General features: G+C 44.5%; 1 protein-coding gene and 2 non-coding genes across 3 annotated transcripts; all 3 read right to left on the bottom strand.

Annotated features, from left to right (window-relative positions):
- Positions 1 to 112: 112 nt before the first annotated feature.
- On the bottom strand, positions 113 to 16,820 carry LOC129854423 (importin-7). Its single transcript, XM_055921463.1, has 24 exons — positions 16,615 to 16,820; positions 13,453 to 13,534; positions 9,808 to 9,961; positions 9,524 to 9,682; positions 9,226 to 9,382; positions 8,772 to 8,861; positions 8,498 to 8,592; positions 8,074 to 8,158; positions 7,706 to 7,940; positions 7,444 to 7,520; positions 6,272 to 6,388; positions 5,966 to 6,055; positions 5,559 to 5,724; positions 5,241 to 5,401; positions 4,901 to 5,029; positions 4,214 to 4,280; positions 3,917 to 4,042; positions 3,719 to 3,816; positions 3,523 to 3,618; positions 3,161 to 3,381; positions 2,826 to 3,034; positions 2,267 to 2,473; positions 1,709 to 1,825; positions 113 to 1,579 (listed from the first exon to the last, which is right to left on the bottom strand). Exons 1-24 carry the CDS (start codon positions 16,696 to 16,698, stop codon positions 1,479 to 1,481), a joined length of 3,123 nt encoding a protein of 1,040 aa, XP_055777438.1. The 5' UTR covers positions 16,699 to 16,820; the 3' UTR covers positions 113 to 1,478.
- Positions 1,961 to 2,106, bottom strand: LOC129854646 (small nucleolar RNA SNORD15). The gene has a single exon (XR_008759353.1). It is a non-coding gene; the product is annotated as a small nucleolar RNA SNORD15 (small nucleolar RNA).
- LOC129854648 (small nucleolar RNA SNORA23) lies at positions 6,590 to 6,767 on the bottom strand. Its single transcript, XR_008759355.1, has one exon. It is a non-coding gene; the product is annotated as a small nucleolar RNA SNORA23 (small nucleolar RNA).
- Positions 16,821 to 16,852: the final 32 nt, after the last annotated feature.

Raw genomic sequence — 16,852 nt, 5'->3', positions numbered from 1 at the left:
CCTAAAAAACGTTTTCGAAGTTGGACACAGCCATTTTGGAACCGCAAAGCCTCATGGTAGCCTAAAGTCAAGCGAGGTAATGTGGGCAATGCAGTTGAATCAAACTCAAGGGTATTTGTAATGCATTTTATATACATTGACATTAGCCAGCAGTGTCTGTTAAATGAAACTACCCAGATCCAGGAAAACGGTATGCAGTTTGAAGCAAGTTTATGGCCACGTTCTAGTTCGTCTATATCGTGCTGCGCAGTATGCAGTTATATCGGTCACTGATAATGTAGACACTGTAAAGCTCTACTAGTGGGAGTGATCAACGCTAGCCAAGGAGGACAGGACACCCTTCGAACCCGTAGTAGCAAATTAACTAGAATTATAATTAGCTGGCAGCATAGTTCTAAATAGATTACATATCACCTGATATGACAGAGTATACAGACAATCACTCAAATATAGGCTCCAAATCAAATGACTGAGTGCACAACTGTGTAGCTGTTAGTAAACAGTCAAATGCATGCAATCCAACTTAACTTTTTTTAATATGTTGGTGTGTGTGTGTGTATATATATGGTTCATCCATACACCAACCAGATGCTTGAGACCTTTACGATCAAGTCCAATTGTACATGCTTCAATGAAGTATCCAATTGACTTTCAGTGCTCACAACACCTCTTGTATCGAAACTGAACACCAAGAGCATTCTCTTTTTTTAGGAATCAAGAATGTTTCCATTTTAGCAGCAAAGTGATGCCACTCATTATTCTACACCGTAACCAAAGTTACAGCAGTTTGTGTTTTAAATGGTCTTAATTGATTTAAAAATTGCAGTCTGATACAGAAGGCTAGGAGACCTGAACAATATGAAAGTGCTAGTCATTAATTTACAGAGATTAGGCATCACATAGTGCTATGAAGTATCCAATATGCTACATATGAATACACTAGACACCTTACAAATGCCTCTGGTTGTTTTAGCAAGGCTACTTAAAAATCAAGAACCTTGGCTTGTATATACACACATAACAAACATGAGAATTTGTTAATGCAGAAAATAACGTAGACAACACTACTGCCAGAGGTATAATCCTATCACGCACAGCCTTTTGGCCAAAACAGTGAAAATGATTAAACATTTAGTCCCGTTATCAATTTCAAATCTTTGAGCCCTCCCGTTTTGTTTTAGTGGGTAGAAAAAAAAAGGAAGTCCCCGTCCTTGTATCCTCCACATTGGATCCCAGAAGACAATGTTGTTTAGAGCTTCTTTTTTCTCTTGCTTCAAGCTCAAGTTCTTGGTTTGTTTTCCCAGCCATTTGTTGCATTTGGTTGTCTTCCCACTTCTTCTGGTGCTATTTCCAATTTGATAGTCAGATTGAAGAGTCAGTGAGAAGAACCAGTTCTGGAACCACTACTTATGGGAACAACACAAGCTTTTTTCACTTCACTACAATCAGTCAGAGTAATAAAAGGGAGAAGGGATGACTCAATTCATTCCTGGAGCGTTGCCTCCAAAGTTGAAATTAGTTGGCACCACTTCTGGCACTGTGAACTTGTATCCGCCGTGCTTCTCGATCATTTTGGATTCTAGAATGACGAAAATAGGGCAATTATACAACAGGCCAAACATGGAAAGTGTTTATTTCCTATGAAATTAAAACAATTAAATAAAAATTAACAGCTGTCTAATTGTATGACGGGGAAACATTTACTTACCATGTGCTGCCCGTCTCTGGTCGGCAAGTGTGCCAATGTCATGCAGGTGTTTTCCTTGTTCCTCATCAAGGGTTTGTGTGAGTGCCTGGTACCATGCTGGGTCACGGGTCTGAATATCTGAGTTGGAGAAATACAGTTATGTTTTTCCCTCCCCTTTTAGGTACTAATTACACTTACCGGTAAGCATAATAAATGCAACATATTGCATTCATATCTTCAATACCGAGATCTTGTTTGTATTGTGTTTTTAAACCTTCTCAGACAAATGCCTCAATGTCTTCAACTTAAGAACACGCTGCTGTGGGGAACTGAACCCAGAGACACAGAACGTGACCATGACACAGTGACCACAGACAGACAGAGTCCCGTTCCGACTCGTCATCGTATCATCACTGAAGAGCTTGTACTAATAATGCACTGTAAATAACAGGCCTCACAAATATGTTTCGTAATATTATTGATTGAGCGTAAACACTTATTCACTGTTTGTATCAAATTTGTGTCCTTAACTTGACGACCCATCACTAGCTTTGTGTGCCTGAAAGGTGGTCTCCTTACTCTGTAGTATGGCCTTGAAGATCTGGTATTCATCCACCAGGTTGTCTTCATCATCTACAGCTGTAGTGTAGCCCTCCAGTGCAGTCTCCTCTGCGTCGTCCTCATCCCAGTCCTCATCATCCCCATCCTCTCCTGCATGCTTGGCCAGCATCTCCAAGTACTCCTGGCCCTCCTCATCAATGTCATCCTCATCACTGCCCAGCTCGACTGAGGAAAGGCACAATGGATGCAATTATTACTGATCAATCTACTAACACAACTCAAACAATCTACCATTGAAGTGCTCCTTGCAGCTGTATCTTATCTATTTACTATAGTAGGAAGATTAAAATAGGTGAGTGACAATGGGACAGCACAAATTTCAGAGGATAGCACAAATTTGGGGTGGCAGGTAGCCTAGTGGTTAGAGTGTTGGGCCAGTAACCGATCGAATCCCCAAGCTGACAAGGTAAAAATCTGTCGTTCTGCTGCTGAACAAGGCAGTTAACCCACTGTTCCTTGTAAATAAGAATTTGTTTTAACTGACTTGCCTAGTAAAAAAATAAATAAAATGCAGTACCATTCTCCTCATCCTCCTCTCCATCTTCATCATCATCTTCATCCTCATTCTCGTTCTCCGCTTGACAGGCGTAGGCCCTCTTGAGGCCGTTGAAGAGCAGGATGGCTGCGGGAAGCAGTTGGCCGGCCACCTGGTTGACAGCCTGGGGCCTCTGCTCCAAGTCAATGAGAGCACACAGGCCAAGCACGCAGATCTTCCTATCGTGGAGCCTGGGGGGATAACATAAAATATCTTACTGCACATGTTTTCTCTATTTAATATCAAACTATATGGGGGACCAGAGAAACCAGACGAGCTGTAAATATATTAAACATGAGCATCTTTCCTGGTCTTACCCCAGGAAGCAGTCAACGTCTTTGAGCCACTGGGAGATGAAGTGGTTGGTGATGGGCTCAGTGTTGTTTGGGAAGCGCAGGTTCTCCAGTGTGTTGAGCAGCAGAGGAGGGCTGTAGTACAGGGCTGCGATGGCCACTTGCAGACACATGGTCCTCAGCTCACTGGTCTTCACCTCCCTCGTCAGCCTCTCCAGCGCAGCCGCCACAAACAAGGGAACAACCTGCAGGAGCGGCAAAAAAGTCAAAGGTGAATGTATACTACAGTGCTTCTCAAAAGCAGTTACTTTGATATTCAACAAGCTTAAATAAGATTGAATACAGTCATAGCCATACAAGATTTAGTGTAGAAGCCAGACGCTTACCTGATCAATTCCGCGCCCTTTGCACTGCAGAATAACCACCTCCAACAGCTTGGCTGCATGACACTCTGGATCCTCACCTGGATCGCCAGTCAGAACCTGCATGGACAACAGATTATCAAACTGTTCACACCAGCAAAAATATACACCACCAATATAATGTGTGAACACATTGCACAGCTGCTGTTAATTACTGTACCTTCTTGCACATGCTGTAGATTATCTCCAGGTATTTAGTGTCAGACAGGAGAGTGTCTGTGTCAACCGTGACGTAGTTGTGAAGGAGAGGCATCATGTCTGAAATAGTCACATTCCCCATTTAATATAGTCTGTGTCAATATAATAGTCAAATCACCATAACAGGCAGTTGAGACTAGCAGGTTGGTGAGCAGTATACCTGTGAAGTAGTCAAAGCCATCCTGCTGGAAGACCTCGAACACCAAGGGGAGGAGCTGCCACATCTGTTGGGACACCTGCTGGCAGGTCAGGCTGTGTGCCAGAGACAGGATCTCCTCGTAGAACTCTGAAAATCAACATACACACAGGCTGGGTGTCAGAGGTAAATATAGGACAACCCCCACAGAGTGAGGCAGTCACGTAAATTACTCTAGGCACCTCACCCACTTGCGCGTGTCAGAGAGACGGGAGGACCCGGTTTGAATGTGGTGGGACAGGAAGAGCAAGGGAGACTTACCCAGGACGTGCTGCTGCAAGACGGTGCCAATCACCTGCAGACATATACCCTCCAGCTGCTGGGTGATCTAAAACAGAAACCCCATTCATTTAGTTAGTGCACTGGAACACACACGCACAGAGATTCACCATGAACATACATGTGGTGCTGCAAGAGTATATTTCATTATTTCATTGTGCAAGTAATTTCCAGAAAACCAAATGCTTGTGGGTAGGCACATAAAAACAAAATAAAAAAACCCCATCACAAGTCAACAGCTGATCGCTTTACTTTACACAGTCAACGACCATGAGTAGTATACCAATAAGACATATCTAACTGTTGACCAACATTTGCTGGTTTGGCTGGTTCCAAGCTCCACGGGTCCTGTGCGTCGGCGGACGTACGGGCAGAGAGCCACAGTGCTATTTCTAGAGGCATTAGCCTGCAAGGCACTTTGAAGAGAGAACAGCGTGTGTTTCCAGGAGCGGGTGGACAGCTGGAAGTGTGTTGGCAGGCAGCACTATGACTTTAGCTGGGAGGGAAGCTGCTGTACTGAGTTGGTGTTTGGTTGAATGGATGTAAGTAAATATGCCTTGTCTGAACCAGAATGGCCAATAGGGCAGGAGCCCATATCCTGTTTCTGTAGCGTGAGACAGCTTGATGTACAAGTAGACTCCCCGGACAGGATGCCATGGCTGTACTCACCTCTTTGTGGTCCTCCACCACACTGAGCAGTGTGTCGATAGTGTTGAGGATGCCCATGGCTGTCACCGCCTTGTCGTCCCCTCCCTCCTCGTCAGGCCCCGTCTGGATGACCTGGTTGAAGGTCATCGCCTGAGGAGAGATGGGAACAGCCATAAGTGGGTTTCCCTGAGAGCAGGGTCTTTAAAACCGGACCAACATGGAACTAGGAGAGATGGTAATTGGACCTTATTTCCTCTCTCCATGGCTGACAAACGGAACCATAAACAGATCAAAGGAAGACGACTTCCTGCGCAGGGCCTTTTTATGAGTCAGGTACTGAGCACACACACACACTCCTCACCAAGTGCTGTGTCATCTCCACGGCGATGGGCGTGACCTCTTCGCTGTACTCGCAGATCATCTTCTGGATCACGTTAGTGAGGTCATCGTTCTCCGTTTCACGCACAATGTGCAGGAGGGCCTGCATCACAGGCCGGATGAAGGGAGTGATATACTCTTTGGCTAGGAAAGAAGAAAAACATGACAGAGGAGCACTTAGTGATAACCAGCTATATCATTTGGATCCAAGAAGAACATAAGTATTAATGTTATACAGCAAAGACTCCATATACACTAATGGTGTGTTTCTGAGTCTGACAGTGGAGAGATAGCTAGCTACCTTTCTCCTGGTTGCTGATGAGGACCTGCAGGGCGATGGCTGCCTCCACTTTAACAGGCATCTCGTTGTCGTTGATCAGGCAGAGGCGGGTCAGCTCCAGGGCTGTCTGCAGGTTCTGGTCACTCTTAAACTTGACCTCACAGAAGTAATGCAGGACCCAACAGGCCTATGGGGAAACACCAGAACAAATTGGCTATACTTTTGCCGAATTCTCCTAAATCTAGAATTTCTATCTAGAACTATCAAGATGTGAAGAGTTGAAAAGCCACTGCAATGAGGGAAAGCAGAACTTGCAGAAAGCACTGGTGTTTTACCAAATCATTGTCATTAATATTCTTGATACAAATGCTCTCCCCTTCTCCCCACTGGAGCCCTGGGCCAGAATGATCTGGCAACGTGACACTTACTCTGGCTCTCATATAGCCCAGCTCACTACGGAACAGAGTGAAGACGTGGTTCTGCAGCATGAACTCCATCTGGTCTTTATAGACCTTTTTCTGTTTGGGGGGAGAGGAAGAAAAACGCATTTTTGTTAACCATGAATTTCATTAATATATTTGACTGCCATGTGGGATCCATAAAGTAAACTTAAGTAATAAAACAAATTGGCAAAATAGTTACATGCTGAGTCAGCTACCTCATCTGATGAGTATGTGGTCAGACCAAAGGTCAACTAGAAAAGAGGAGATAGCAGATGGTGTTGGGTTAATCACCTTGAGCAGGATTTCAGCCAGAGAGCCAATCATGTGCAGCGCTCCGTCCTTCTTCCTGGGGTCAGAGGTGGGCTCAGTGAGGATCTGATAACAGAAGCCCATGGTCTTCTGAAGAACCTAGAGAATAAAGAAATTCATTCAGTCAAATGTGCTGCTTCTCTGTGTATCCTGGATAACTGCTTCACATTAATGTCAAGCACCTTTGATATGTCCCAAATGGCACACTAATCCATGTATAGTGCACTACTTTTGACCAAAGCCCATGGGTTAGTGCACTATGTAGGGAATAGGGTGCCATTTGAGATGCAAGCCAGGAGAGTTTGTGGGAGAGTATGGAGGCTGGCCCGTGGTGAGGAGTCAGAGACGTCACAGGTCAGTACTATGATCTCCAGTGGCTCTATGGCTGCAGGTGTGGAGTGAGCACCGCCACACAGACTGTAAGACACAGCCAGACGGCAGCACGTAACATGGACAGGCACCACACACCCTGTTCACCCACAGCCAAAACGGAATAGAACTACCTCCATGCTAAAACAACACCTTACATTTAGAACAGAAAGAAAGCCGTAATACGTAACACATCTGACTAAGGAGCTACAGCAACTAAAGTAGTGCTTTCTTTCAGCTATGCTCCTTTGTTTTCCAGTGTTTTCCTGGCTGGACTTATCCACAGACCAGTTCCAACAGCTCTGTACTGTTGCTGGAGCAACAGGGCGCTAATGAGAGCCACAACAGGGCCGGGCAGGAAGGAGACGTGGGCCATAAATAAGGGCAGGAGTGAGGCCAGTAAAAAAAAAAAAAAAAAAACAGGAACTTGGCCATAGAGTGTATGCATCCCAATGGCACCCATTCCCAATATAGTGCACTTCTTTTGACATGGGCTCTGGAAAATAAAAAAGTAGTGCACTATATAGGGAATAGGGTAATATAGTGCACTTCTTTTGACCTGGGCTCTGGAAAAAAAAAAGAAAAAAAAGTAGTGCACTATATAGGGAATAGGGTAATATAGTGCACTTCTTTTGACCTGGGCTCTGGGGGGAAAATAGAAAAAAGTAGTGCACTATACAGGGAATAGGGTGCCATTTGGGATGGAACCATGATCACATCATGGCCGGCTGTTGACCGTGCCAGGACCAGGAGGACTCAGCTTGCAAATCAGAACCACAACTCACTTCTTTCCTCTTGTTGCAGGAGGTGAAAAGCAGGGTCTGGGCAGCCGTGGTGGGAGAGATGAAATCCTCGAACACATCTGAGACGGGACAGAGAGTCAGCAGATCAGATGGAACATTGCATTGGTTTGTTAGAGTAGCTTTACACAGTTAAATCTTTTAACTGATCACTTCCAGGCAGTCACTCTGATTCCAGGACATTCCTTTTGGATGACTAACACCACGGAATATTTCTCTGATATCCAAAAACAAGAATGGCGCTTACCAAACTTCATGCGAATGTACTCGTATGGGTCCTCCTCCCACAACTCCTGGTCACTGTCCGTGTAGCACATGAGGGGGAAAACCACATCCTGAATGATGCCCTGGATATGTGGCTTCAGGTTCTTCCAGGTGACAGCGTGTGCGATTCCCTGGTTAATATAGTTGAGTGTCTGCTGGAGGACTCTGGGAGCCACGTATTGCTTCTCTTTGTACTGATATAAGACCTTCAGCAGCACCTACAAACAGACAGGCAAATCAGTTCCCTCTGGAACAGCTGAAAGGCAACCTTCTGTCCCTCAGTCAATCACAGAGTCATGCATCACACATCTTTCAGCTCAGACAAAGCCAAGAGCGGCCTTGGCCTCTCACCTGTTGTGCTGCCACTGCGTATCCCTTGAGGAAGAGATCGGCAAACTCTGTGTACTCTTTGGTAGTGTTGCCTGGGCTGCCATACCTGGGAGGGGTTTAAAGATGCTTTCACAGGTTAATATACACTGCACCAAAAAATAAACGCAATATAATCTTATAGTCTTGGTCCCATGTTTCATGAGCTGAAATTATCCATACGCACAAAAAGTTTATCCAATTTTGTGCACACATTTGTTTACATCCCTGTTAGCGAGCATTTCTCCTTTGCCAACATAATCCATCCACCAGACATGTAATGATAAGTGACATCATTAAGGGATTATCACTTTCACCTGGTCAGTCTCATGGAAAGAGCAGGTGTAATGTTTTGTACACTCAGTGTAGAACCAGTGACAGTGTGCTGGGGTGGGTTGAGTAGGCTTACCTCTCGAAGAGCCTGGCCAGAATGTGGAGGGCCCACTTCTTACACTTCCACCAGGGCAGCTCAGGTCTCTCGTCCTCATCCACCTGCAAGGTCTCCTGTGAGGCAGACGGGGAAGGAAAAAATAAATATATAAAATAAAAATCAGCTTTGTTTCAACTAGCAGCAATAAAATAAAGCAAACAAACTACAGCTAATCTGTTTGGGAGCTACTTGATTTGCATAGTCAACCTATTTGTGCTCCCTCCTTGCCCTACCACAGTAAATCTGCCCTCACCGGAGGCACGTCTCTGTCTACCACTGTCTTCAGGATCTCCATCCACTCCGTCAGGTTCTGTCGGTTGATCAGCTCCAGGGGGAGGTTATACTGTGGACAGAGAAAAGGAGAAATCCCGTCTATTCAATTCAAAAAGCTTTGTCGTCGTTCCAATGGACATTAGACAGCAAAGCAATCTGGCATGCTGTGGGGGGACAGGTCTTGCCCAGTGGCCCACATGACAGTGGCATCACAGCCAGCAGAAGAAGCAGCCCACATGGACCAGATGGTCCTCAGCCCTCCCCCAGGACAATCATAATCGACCCATCTCCAAAACCAGTATTATGGAAGAAGTAGCTAAATAACTGGAAACTACAGCTATACATCCACATTTAGACAAATACCCTACACAATCAGACTAATATATACACTTAACTTCTAAGAAGGTGAGCGTGAAGGATGTGGTCAGTAGTACCTGGAAGAGGGCGTAGAGGATCTTGAAGATCTGTTTTTGCACCAGGACAGACTCACTGGAGGGGTCAGGGAGCAGCTGGATGAAGCGGTCCTTTAGCATGGGCATGAAGATCTGCATGGCCGCCACCAGAGGACTGCGCTCGTCCGGCTTCTTGTACCTGTCAAACACACAATCAGAAACACCAACCACCCGAATACATAGCAAACAGCTCTATAATACGGTCTCTGTCCCAAATGGCACCCCATTCCCTAAATGGTTGGGACACAAACATGGTCACTCTAAAACAAGGAGTCCTTACTCGTAGTTTTTAACCAGCTGGTAGAGGCAGAGCAGGATGCCCAGCCAGCCGGCGCTGTTATCTGACTGCAGGTAGAAGCCAATCTTGTCCACGATGGCTGTCCACTTGCCGGGGTAGTCGTGTTTAATCATGTGGTGGATGCATGTTGTCAGCTGCACTCTGAAGGGTTAAAGAGAGCGGAGAAAGGTTGGAAGACAATTTGGTTGATCCGAGCTACCTCTACCCCTATCCCCCCTCTGCCGACTCTGTGCAGTGAGCTGAGCAGCCACAGGGTGGTCGGTTACCTGATGCGCTCGGGGGAGTGGATGATGGCCTCCACGATGTTGTCACGGATGAACTGCCTGTCCTCCTCTGGGATGTTATTGACAGGCGTCTCCGTGCTGGTGCCGTCCCCCTCGCTCCAGTGCTGGGTCACCATGTTCTTTAGGTAGATCACCCCTAGGGAAGAGAGAGGTGGACCATCAACTGACTGAACATAAAACAGGCTTCTTAGAGATCCTATTAAAAATGGATTACACACAGTGCATTCAGAAAGTATTCAGACCCTTTAACTTTTTCCACTTTGTTACGCCAGCCTTATTCCAAAATGGAGTAAATAGTCCCCCCCCCCCTCAAAATACACCATAATGACAAAAACATTTTTTTTTAAGTATAGAAATTTTGGCACATTATTTACAAACAAACTGAAATATCACATTTACATAAGAATTCAGACCCTTTATGCAGTACTTTGTTGATGCACCTTTGGCAGCGATTACAGCCTTGAGTCTTATTTGGTATGACGCGACAAGCTTGGCACACCTGTATTTGGGGAGTTTCTCCCATTCTTCTCTCCAGATCCTCTCAAGCTCTGTCAGTTTGGATGGGGAGCGTCGATGCACAGCTATTGTCTGGTCTCAAAGAGTTCAATCTTGGTTTCATCAGACCAGAGAATCTTATATTGCTCATGGTCTGGGAGTCCTTTTGGCAAACTCCAAGCGGGCGGCCATGTGCCTTTTACTGATGAGTGGCTTCCGTCTGGCCAAGCTACCATAAAGGAGTGCTGCAGAGATGGTTGTCCTTCTGGAAGGTTCTCCCATCTCCACAGAGGAACTCTAGAGCTCTGTCAGAGTGACTAACGGGTTCTTGGTCACCTCCCTGACCAAGGCCCTTCTCCCCCGATTGTTCAGTTTGGATGGGCGGCCAGCTCTAGAAAGAGTCTTGGTGGTTCCAAGCTTCTTCCATTTAAGAATGGTGGAGGCCACTGTGTTCTTGGGGACCTTCAATGCTCCAGAAATGTTTTGGTACACTTCCCCAGATCTGTGCCTCGACACAATCCTGTCTCGCAGCTCTACGGACAATTCCTTTGACCTCATGGCTTGGATTTTGCTCTGACATGCACTGTCAACTGTGGGGCCTTATATACAGGTGTGTGCCTTTCCAAATCATGTCCAATCAATTGAATTTACCACAGGTGGTAATCAAGTTGTATAAACATCTCAAGGATGATCAATGGAAACAGGATGCACCCAAGCTCAATTTCGAGTCTCACTGCAAAGGGTTCGAATATTTATGTAAATAAGTTTTATAAAATTGCATACATTTCTAAAAACCTGTTTTCGCTTTGTCATTATGGGGTATTGTGTGTAGATTGCTGAGAATTTTTATTTTATTTAATGCATTTTAGAATAAGGCTGTTACATAGCAAAATGTGGAAACGGGAGGGGTCTGAATACTTCCGAATGCATTGTATGTAATTCTAAGGCAGAATTAATGTACAGCTGGTATTCCACCCACTTAGATTTAATTCATGCAAATTGTATGGTATTGAAGTAAAATCTGCTTTGACCACGAGGTTTAAATTGAACACTTCCAATTCCTATGGAATTGCAGCTGGTTAAAGTGGCACAATATTCCCCACGTCTCTTTAAAATCACTTTACATCAGGGAGATCTCTAAATTGTTAGAGTCAGTGTGACATTGGGAGGTGTGAAAGAGTCAATCAGCCTAGATAGCAGCAGCGGATCTCATGACCAGCACATTCACTGTGCCTCCTCTCATGTGCTCAGGCTGAGAGGGAGTAGCAGTCGGCAGGGGGAGTAAGTGGAGTGCTTTCACACCTCTCCTCTCAGTCCCAACACACTAGCTGGCCCTGTTCATTAGCACTCCCCAGCCAAGCAAGGAGTCACTCAAATATTCATCCTTCCTCTGCCCCCTGAAATTACAGCAGAAATTACCATCTTCAACTGATAAAATCAGAGCAGAGCAGCAGAAAGAGGCCTAATTCCTTGAGTGAGTCATAGAACAGAGGTGTAAAAGTGTAATTTAGTTATGGGTTTGCAATAGTCCCCCCCCCTCGTGTTGTAGCTCAGACAGTGAGTCTGAATTTGGAGTACGGGTGTGAATTGTTCTACAGAGCCACAATGGAGCATCTGAGGTCAGTGGCTCGCAGGCAGGGTGAGGCGGTGGATAGGGGGTCAGACAGACTGCTGACACAGATGTGATTGCCGTGCTGCTGGCTGGGAAGTCATAATCCTGCCAGTCAGTACTGACACAGCAAGATTCAACATCCCCCTAGCCCACACATGGAGGCAGGGAATAGATGATTCCTGAAATTGCAAATAATGCAATTGCCTATAATATCAGTGTGACAGGTTTGAACAAACCATGACAAAAAAATATATATTATCTGTCATAAGCAGGAGGGCTTTTGTCCTCAATAGGAGGAACCAGGGTCTGATCTCACTGCCTTTATGGGAATCCCAGGCATTTGCCTGCTAGCTGGTGACGGAATCACTTAGCTCCTCCCTTTGCGTGTCAGATTACAGCAAATGAGCCTCATTACCACGGCACTTAGGGCCAAAGTGCTGACTGTGAAGTTCTTGTGGCTCTCCTTGGAAGAGGTGCCAAGCCAACTTTTAAGCATCTTTTACCCAATGGCATGCCAGATATGATCTATCCCGTGCCACCACTGCAGCTGCATTAACTTAATGCAATCGGTCTGAATCGGAGTCAGGTGCAGCAGGGCTCTATTGCAGGACAAATAGCACAGTCACAAGAAGGATAGCATTCCTGCTCAACACACCAGTTCCTGGAGGTTTGTTTAGAAATATCCAGGTCATCTGTTTGACAAGAGGCACACAGATTAGCACCCAATGCATAAGGCAGAATGGGCTGCTGCCACGTAAGACTTTCCTCCAGGAAGTCACATTACTATTGCGTTGTTGAAGCAAACTACAATGTAGAACTGACAAAGTTGCAAGATTGAACATGATACTATGGGTGAGCACAATTTAATATGCTAGTGTGGAGGCTAGCAACAGGTTGAAAATGACAGGCTCTGTCTGGCAGCCACCTGAGGACTGCAAACTTTTTAAATTAAATGAAAGTAAAATGAGCCACTGATCAAGAGCAGATCGTCCTACCATATAACTGCATATCATTACCATAGAGGCATGTGTGACACATGGACAGGCTATGAACGGTCCCTCACACAGAGCATCTCAAACATGTGGAATGTTATTTTATAATAAAGGCAGCTGTATCAATGACTAGACAGACTGTTCAGACCGAGAAACTATAATTTCACTAGAACTCCCTAGCAGACTAAAAGTGTGAAATAAGCTGCAAAGGTGCACAATAAAGATTGCATCATATACAACAAAAACACCTTTCTTCTCTTTCTATCATGTGTGTATCTTGGTGAACAAATGTACAAGTTCATGGGAAATTGGTCAGTCTTCACAATATGACTGGTGTCATCAGTGTGGGAGCTGTGGTAGTCAGGGCAGGGGTCATCTTTGAGAAAGCGTGCTCAGTTCATTTGAGTTACAGTTGTAGATACCCTTCTCACCTTTCAGTTCCGGTGAATTTTCATCTGCAAGAGAGCCCAGAAGCCCGCCCCACAGTATCATAATAATAACAACATCTACCCATCCTCTGAAACTCACCTGCTTGTCTGACGGGCAAATCTAACTGATCAGACATGGTGACTTGCAGCAGAGCAGACACAAAATTCACCTGGGTGTGACCCTGTAAATGAAAGCAGGAAAGGATGCATGAATATCAAACACTGATGTGTATTTGACCTACATATCAGCAAAACAAACAGTGTATAACATATTAACAAGAACCATGTGTCTGTCTTACTAACTGCAGATAAAAAAAATGAAAATGAAAAGCAAGAGAATTTTGCTATTTTGCCTGGGTATGATCACTGTGCCTGCCTTGTTTATTTGGATGTATATGCTTTATTCATTTGGATGTATAGGTTTAAATGGCTGAAATTAAACTATTTGCAATGAGGGATAATACAGAGTGCCCAGTTTTTAGGGAATTGCTATAAGTCTACCATGTACTATTTGCAAGTAAGAAAAAGTGTGGCATGGCATTCCTTTTGATTCCTTGCCAAGCAAATGACATGACAATGCTGCAAAAGTTTGTGTCTAGGGTCAGTCTGTTATATCTGGAGTGATGACTCCTTGCGGTCCCCAGTCCACCTGGTCATGCTGCTGCTCCAGTTTCAACTGCTCTGCCTGCGGCTATGGAACTCTGACCTGTTCACCGGACATGCTACTTTGTCCCAAACCTGCTGTTTCCAACTCTCTCTACCACACCTGCTGTCTCTAACTCTGAATGACCGGCTATGAAAAGCCAACTGACATTTACTCCTGAAGTGCTAACCTGTTGCACCCTGTACAACCACTGTGATTATTCTTATTTGGCCTTACAGGTCATCTATGCACGTTTGATCATCTTGACCATGTACTGTTATAATCGCCACCTGGCACAGCCAGAAGAGGACTGGCCACCCCTCAGAGCCTGGTTCCTCTCTAGGTTTCTTCCTTTCTAGGGAGTTTTTCCTAGCCACCATGCTTCTTCATCTGCATTGCTTGCTGTTTGGGGTTTTAGGCTTTGTTTCTGTATAGCACTTTGTGACATTGGCTGATGTAAAAAGAGCTTTATAAATACATTTGATTGATTGAACGATGACAGTAATGCCATATAACCATTATATTGAGGCATGGAGCTCCATTAGCTGTAGCTAATACAAATACAACTACTTAAGGATGCCAAGACGCCAAAACCTTGATGCAACAGATACATTATATTATGTAACCCCCCCACAAAAACACACATCAAAAAGAATGCAGACCCCCACAAGGCCTGCCCGGGCCCTGGCCAACATCCAGGCTGTCCTTTGAGACTGCAGCATCTGCATCAAACAGTGAGTGCCACCTCTCCCTATTCTCTAGACACTAACTAATAATGTTAAAACTTAAGATATCCAGTATACACAACAGTGCAGCACACTTTTTCCAGAATCACTTATCACATAAAAGTGAATGAAAATGGGTCTCAATGCTTTGCCCCACCCATCCTTACATCACTTGCTATATTAAGTGAATACTGTTCAGGCATAACTGCTTCAGATGAGTCAAACGTAAGCAAGGAAAAATAGCCTCCTCCCCTCCTTTCCCTATAGATAACAATGCACTACGAGACATCTCCCTGGATACAACACATGACTCAGATCAAATAACCCAACTGCACATTCTTGTTCTGTGGATAAAAATTATTGGCTTCGTATATTCTGTTGTCACGAAAAACAAAACAACATCAGATTGTTGAGTGTAGAAGTTCATGTACATTTTATTTTTGAGCCTTGCCAGGCCTACTCTTATCAAACTCAAGTTAGCTAACAATACGTTCGAGTTGATTATACACAATATGTACATATCACAGACATAACAACTTGACTTAAAGTTCACTCAAACCCCAGCTACTCGACAACACCGTACATATATTGTTCTAATGTTATGTTATTATTTAGCTTGCTGGTTTTGCCTTTCATGAACGTAGCTAACTAGCTAGGTAGGTCTGATTTATCGAACGCTAGTTAACGTGCAAGATACAAAGTAAAGAATGCCAATTATTAATAATAGCTACGCATTTAATAAAGGGTGTAGTAACGGGGCAAACGTTTTGTTTGTACGTCATTTGTGAAAGCCAAAGGGAAAAGTGAATGTTCGCTGGCTAGCGCTACGTTAGCAACCTTTTGCGGCTAGCGTAACATCAATTATATTGAGTCATTCGATGAACTGTCCGCGTGCGCATATTCTTTCGCTAATGCTAGCTATTTTATTTGATAAGGTTATGTGCAACATGGCCTATTATCATTGTCTAGATGTCGACTTTTCATGTAAAATGTAGACGTGCCATAGATGACTAACATATACGGACGGCGTGAATTCTTTCATGGTCACAGTTAGCCATGTTTCGCTCACGACGTGAAAAGCTAACGTTAGCTATGAGGAAGAAGTCGCAATTGGGCAATTGTCAAGTATACTCTGGTCTGTTATCGGCTATGCTATCCTTAGCTATTCCCATATTAGACATACATTTATAGTGATAGGAAAGTATGACGATAAAAGCTTGACTAACTAACGTTACACCTGTCAATTCGTCCAATTGGTGACATTTTGAATGGCCAACTAGTTTAGTTATCTAAATTCAACGGGCTAGCTAGTTAGCACTACTGCTGTACAAGGCAATGTCAGCAGTTTAAAAAAACACCTTGACACGTGAGCCACTTAACCAATTTCCTATCACAGATTTTCAAACTTTTAGCAAACGCTAGCTACATTCGTATACTAGATCGCATGATTTAGTTAGTTTAGACAAAACTGGTATTAGTGGCATAATTTGTCTTCCGAACGATTCAAACATGATACATCAACTAGGCCAAAACCAAGCATCGTCCAACAAGCCTTTTTACTGCGTAGCTAGCAGCTAATTATCAAGGAAGCTAATGCTAACTTCCCGCACGTTTTTAAAGAACCAGCTGCGGATACGCGGGGTGGATTCGCTTGGAGTTGCCGATCTTGATGTTAAAATATAATTCGAAACTTTGACATTACACCCGTAACGGCAAAAGTCTGATATGTTTCGGTGAATACATATGTCGAAGAGAATTTTTGATCTGTCAAAGTTCTGGACTGACTCTGGACTCCCATAGCCACAAGCTAGGAAGACTCCATTCCATCTTTGATGTGTGACACAACAGAAGAGGCCCGATCCGCGCCACAACCACCACCATCACAAGTTTTTACCTCGTTCAGCTGTCTCTCCGCGGCCTCACGCAAGTTTGGGTCCATGGTACCCCGAAGGGCCTCGATCAATACGTTAGGATCCATAGCTAAATCTGGTATGGCTCGGATTCAGTATTTCTGTGGTCTATGAATTCCCAGGCAATGCGCACATGGACGCACGGCTCTTCAGTTACCGGCGCGAAAGGAAGAAGTGAATGAAGTACCCGGATAGATCAGCGCCAAATTTCTCCAACACGAA

Source organism: Salvelinus fontinalis, chromosome 4 (assembly GCF_029448725.1).
Source record: "Salvelinus fontinalis isolate EN_2023a chromosome 4, ASM2944872v1, whole genome shotgun sequence".
Taxonomy (NCBI): domain Eukaryota; kingdom Metazoa; phylum Chordata; class Actinopteri; order Salmoniformes; family Salmonidae; genus Salvelinus; species Salvelinus fontinalis.
Note: the sequence above shows the minus strand (reverse complement) of the source record. Positions and strands in the feature narration are given on the sequence as shown.

Coding starts and splice junctions, on each gene's coding strand:
- LOC129854423 (XM_055921463.1), bottom strand. CDS start 16,698: ATGGATCCTAACGTATTGATCGAGGCCCTTCGGGGTACCATGGACCCA. Junction 5,030..5,240: donor TGGAGATGACACAGCACTTG/GTGAGGAGTGTG, acceptor ATCTCTCCTCAG/GCGATGACCTTCAACCAGGT. Junction 2,474..2,825: donor AGAGGAGGATGAGGAGAATG/GTACTGCATTTT, acceptor GCCTTTCCTCAG/TCGAGCTGGGCAGTGATGAG.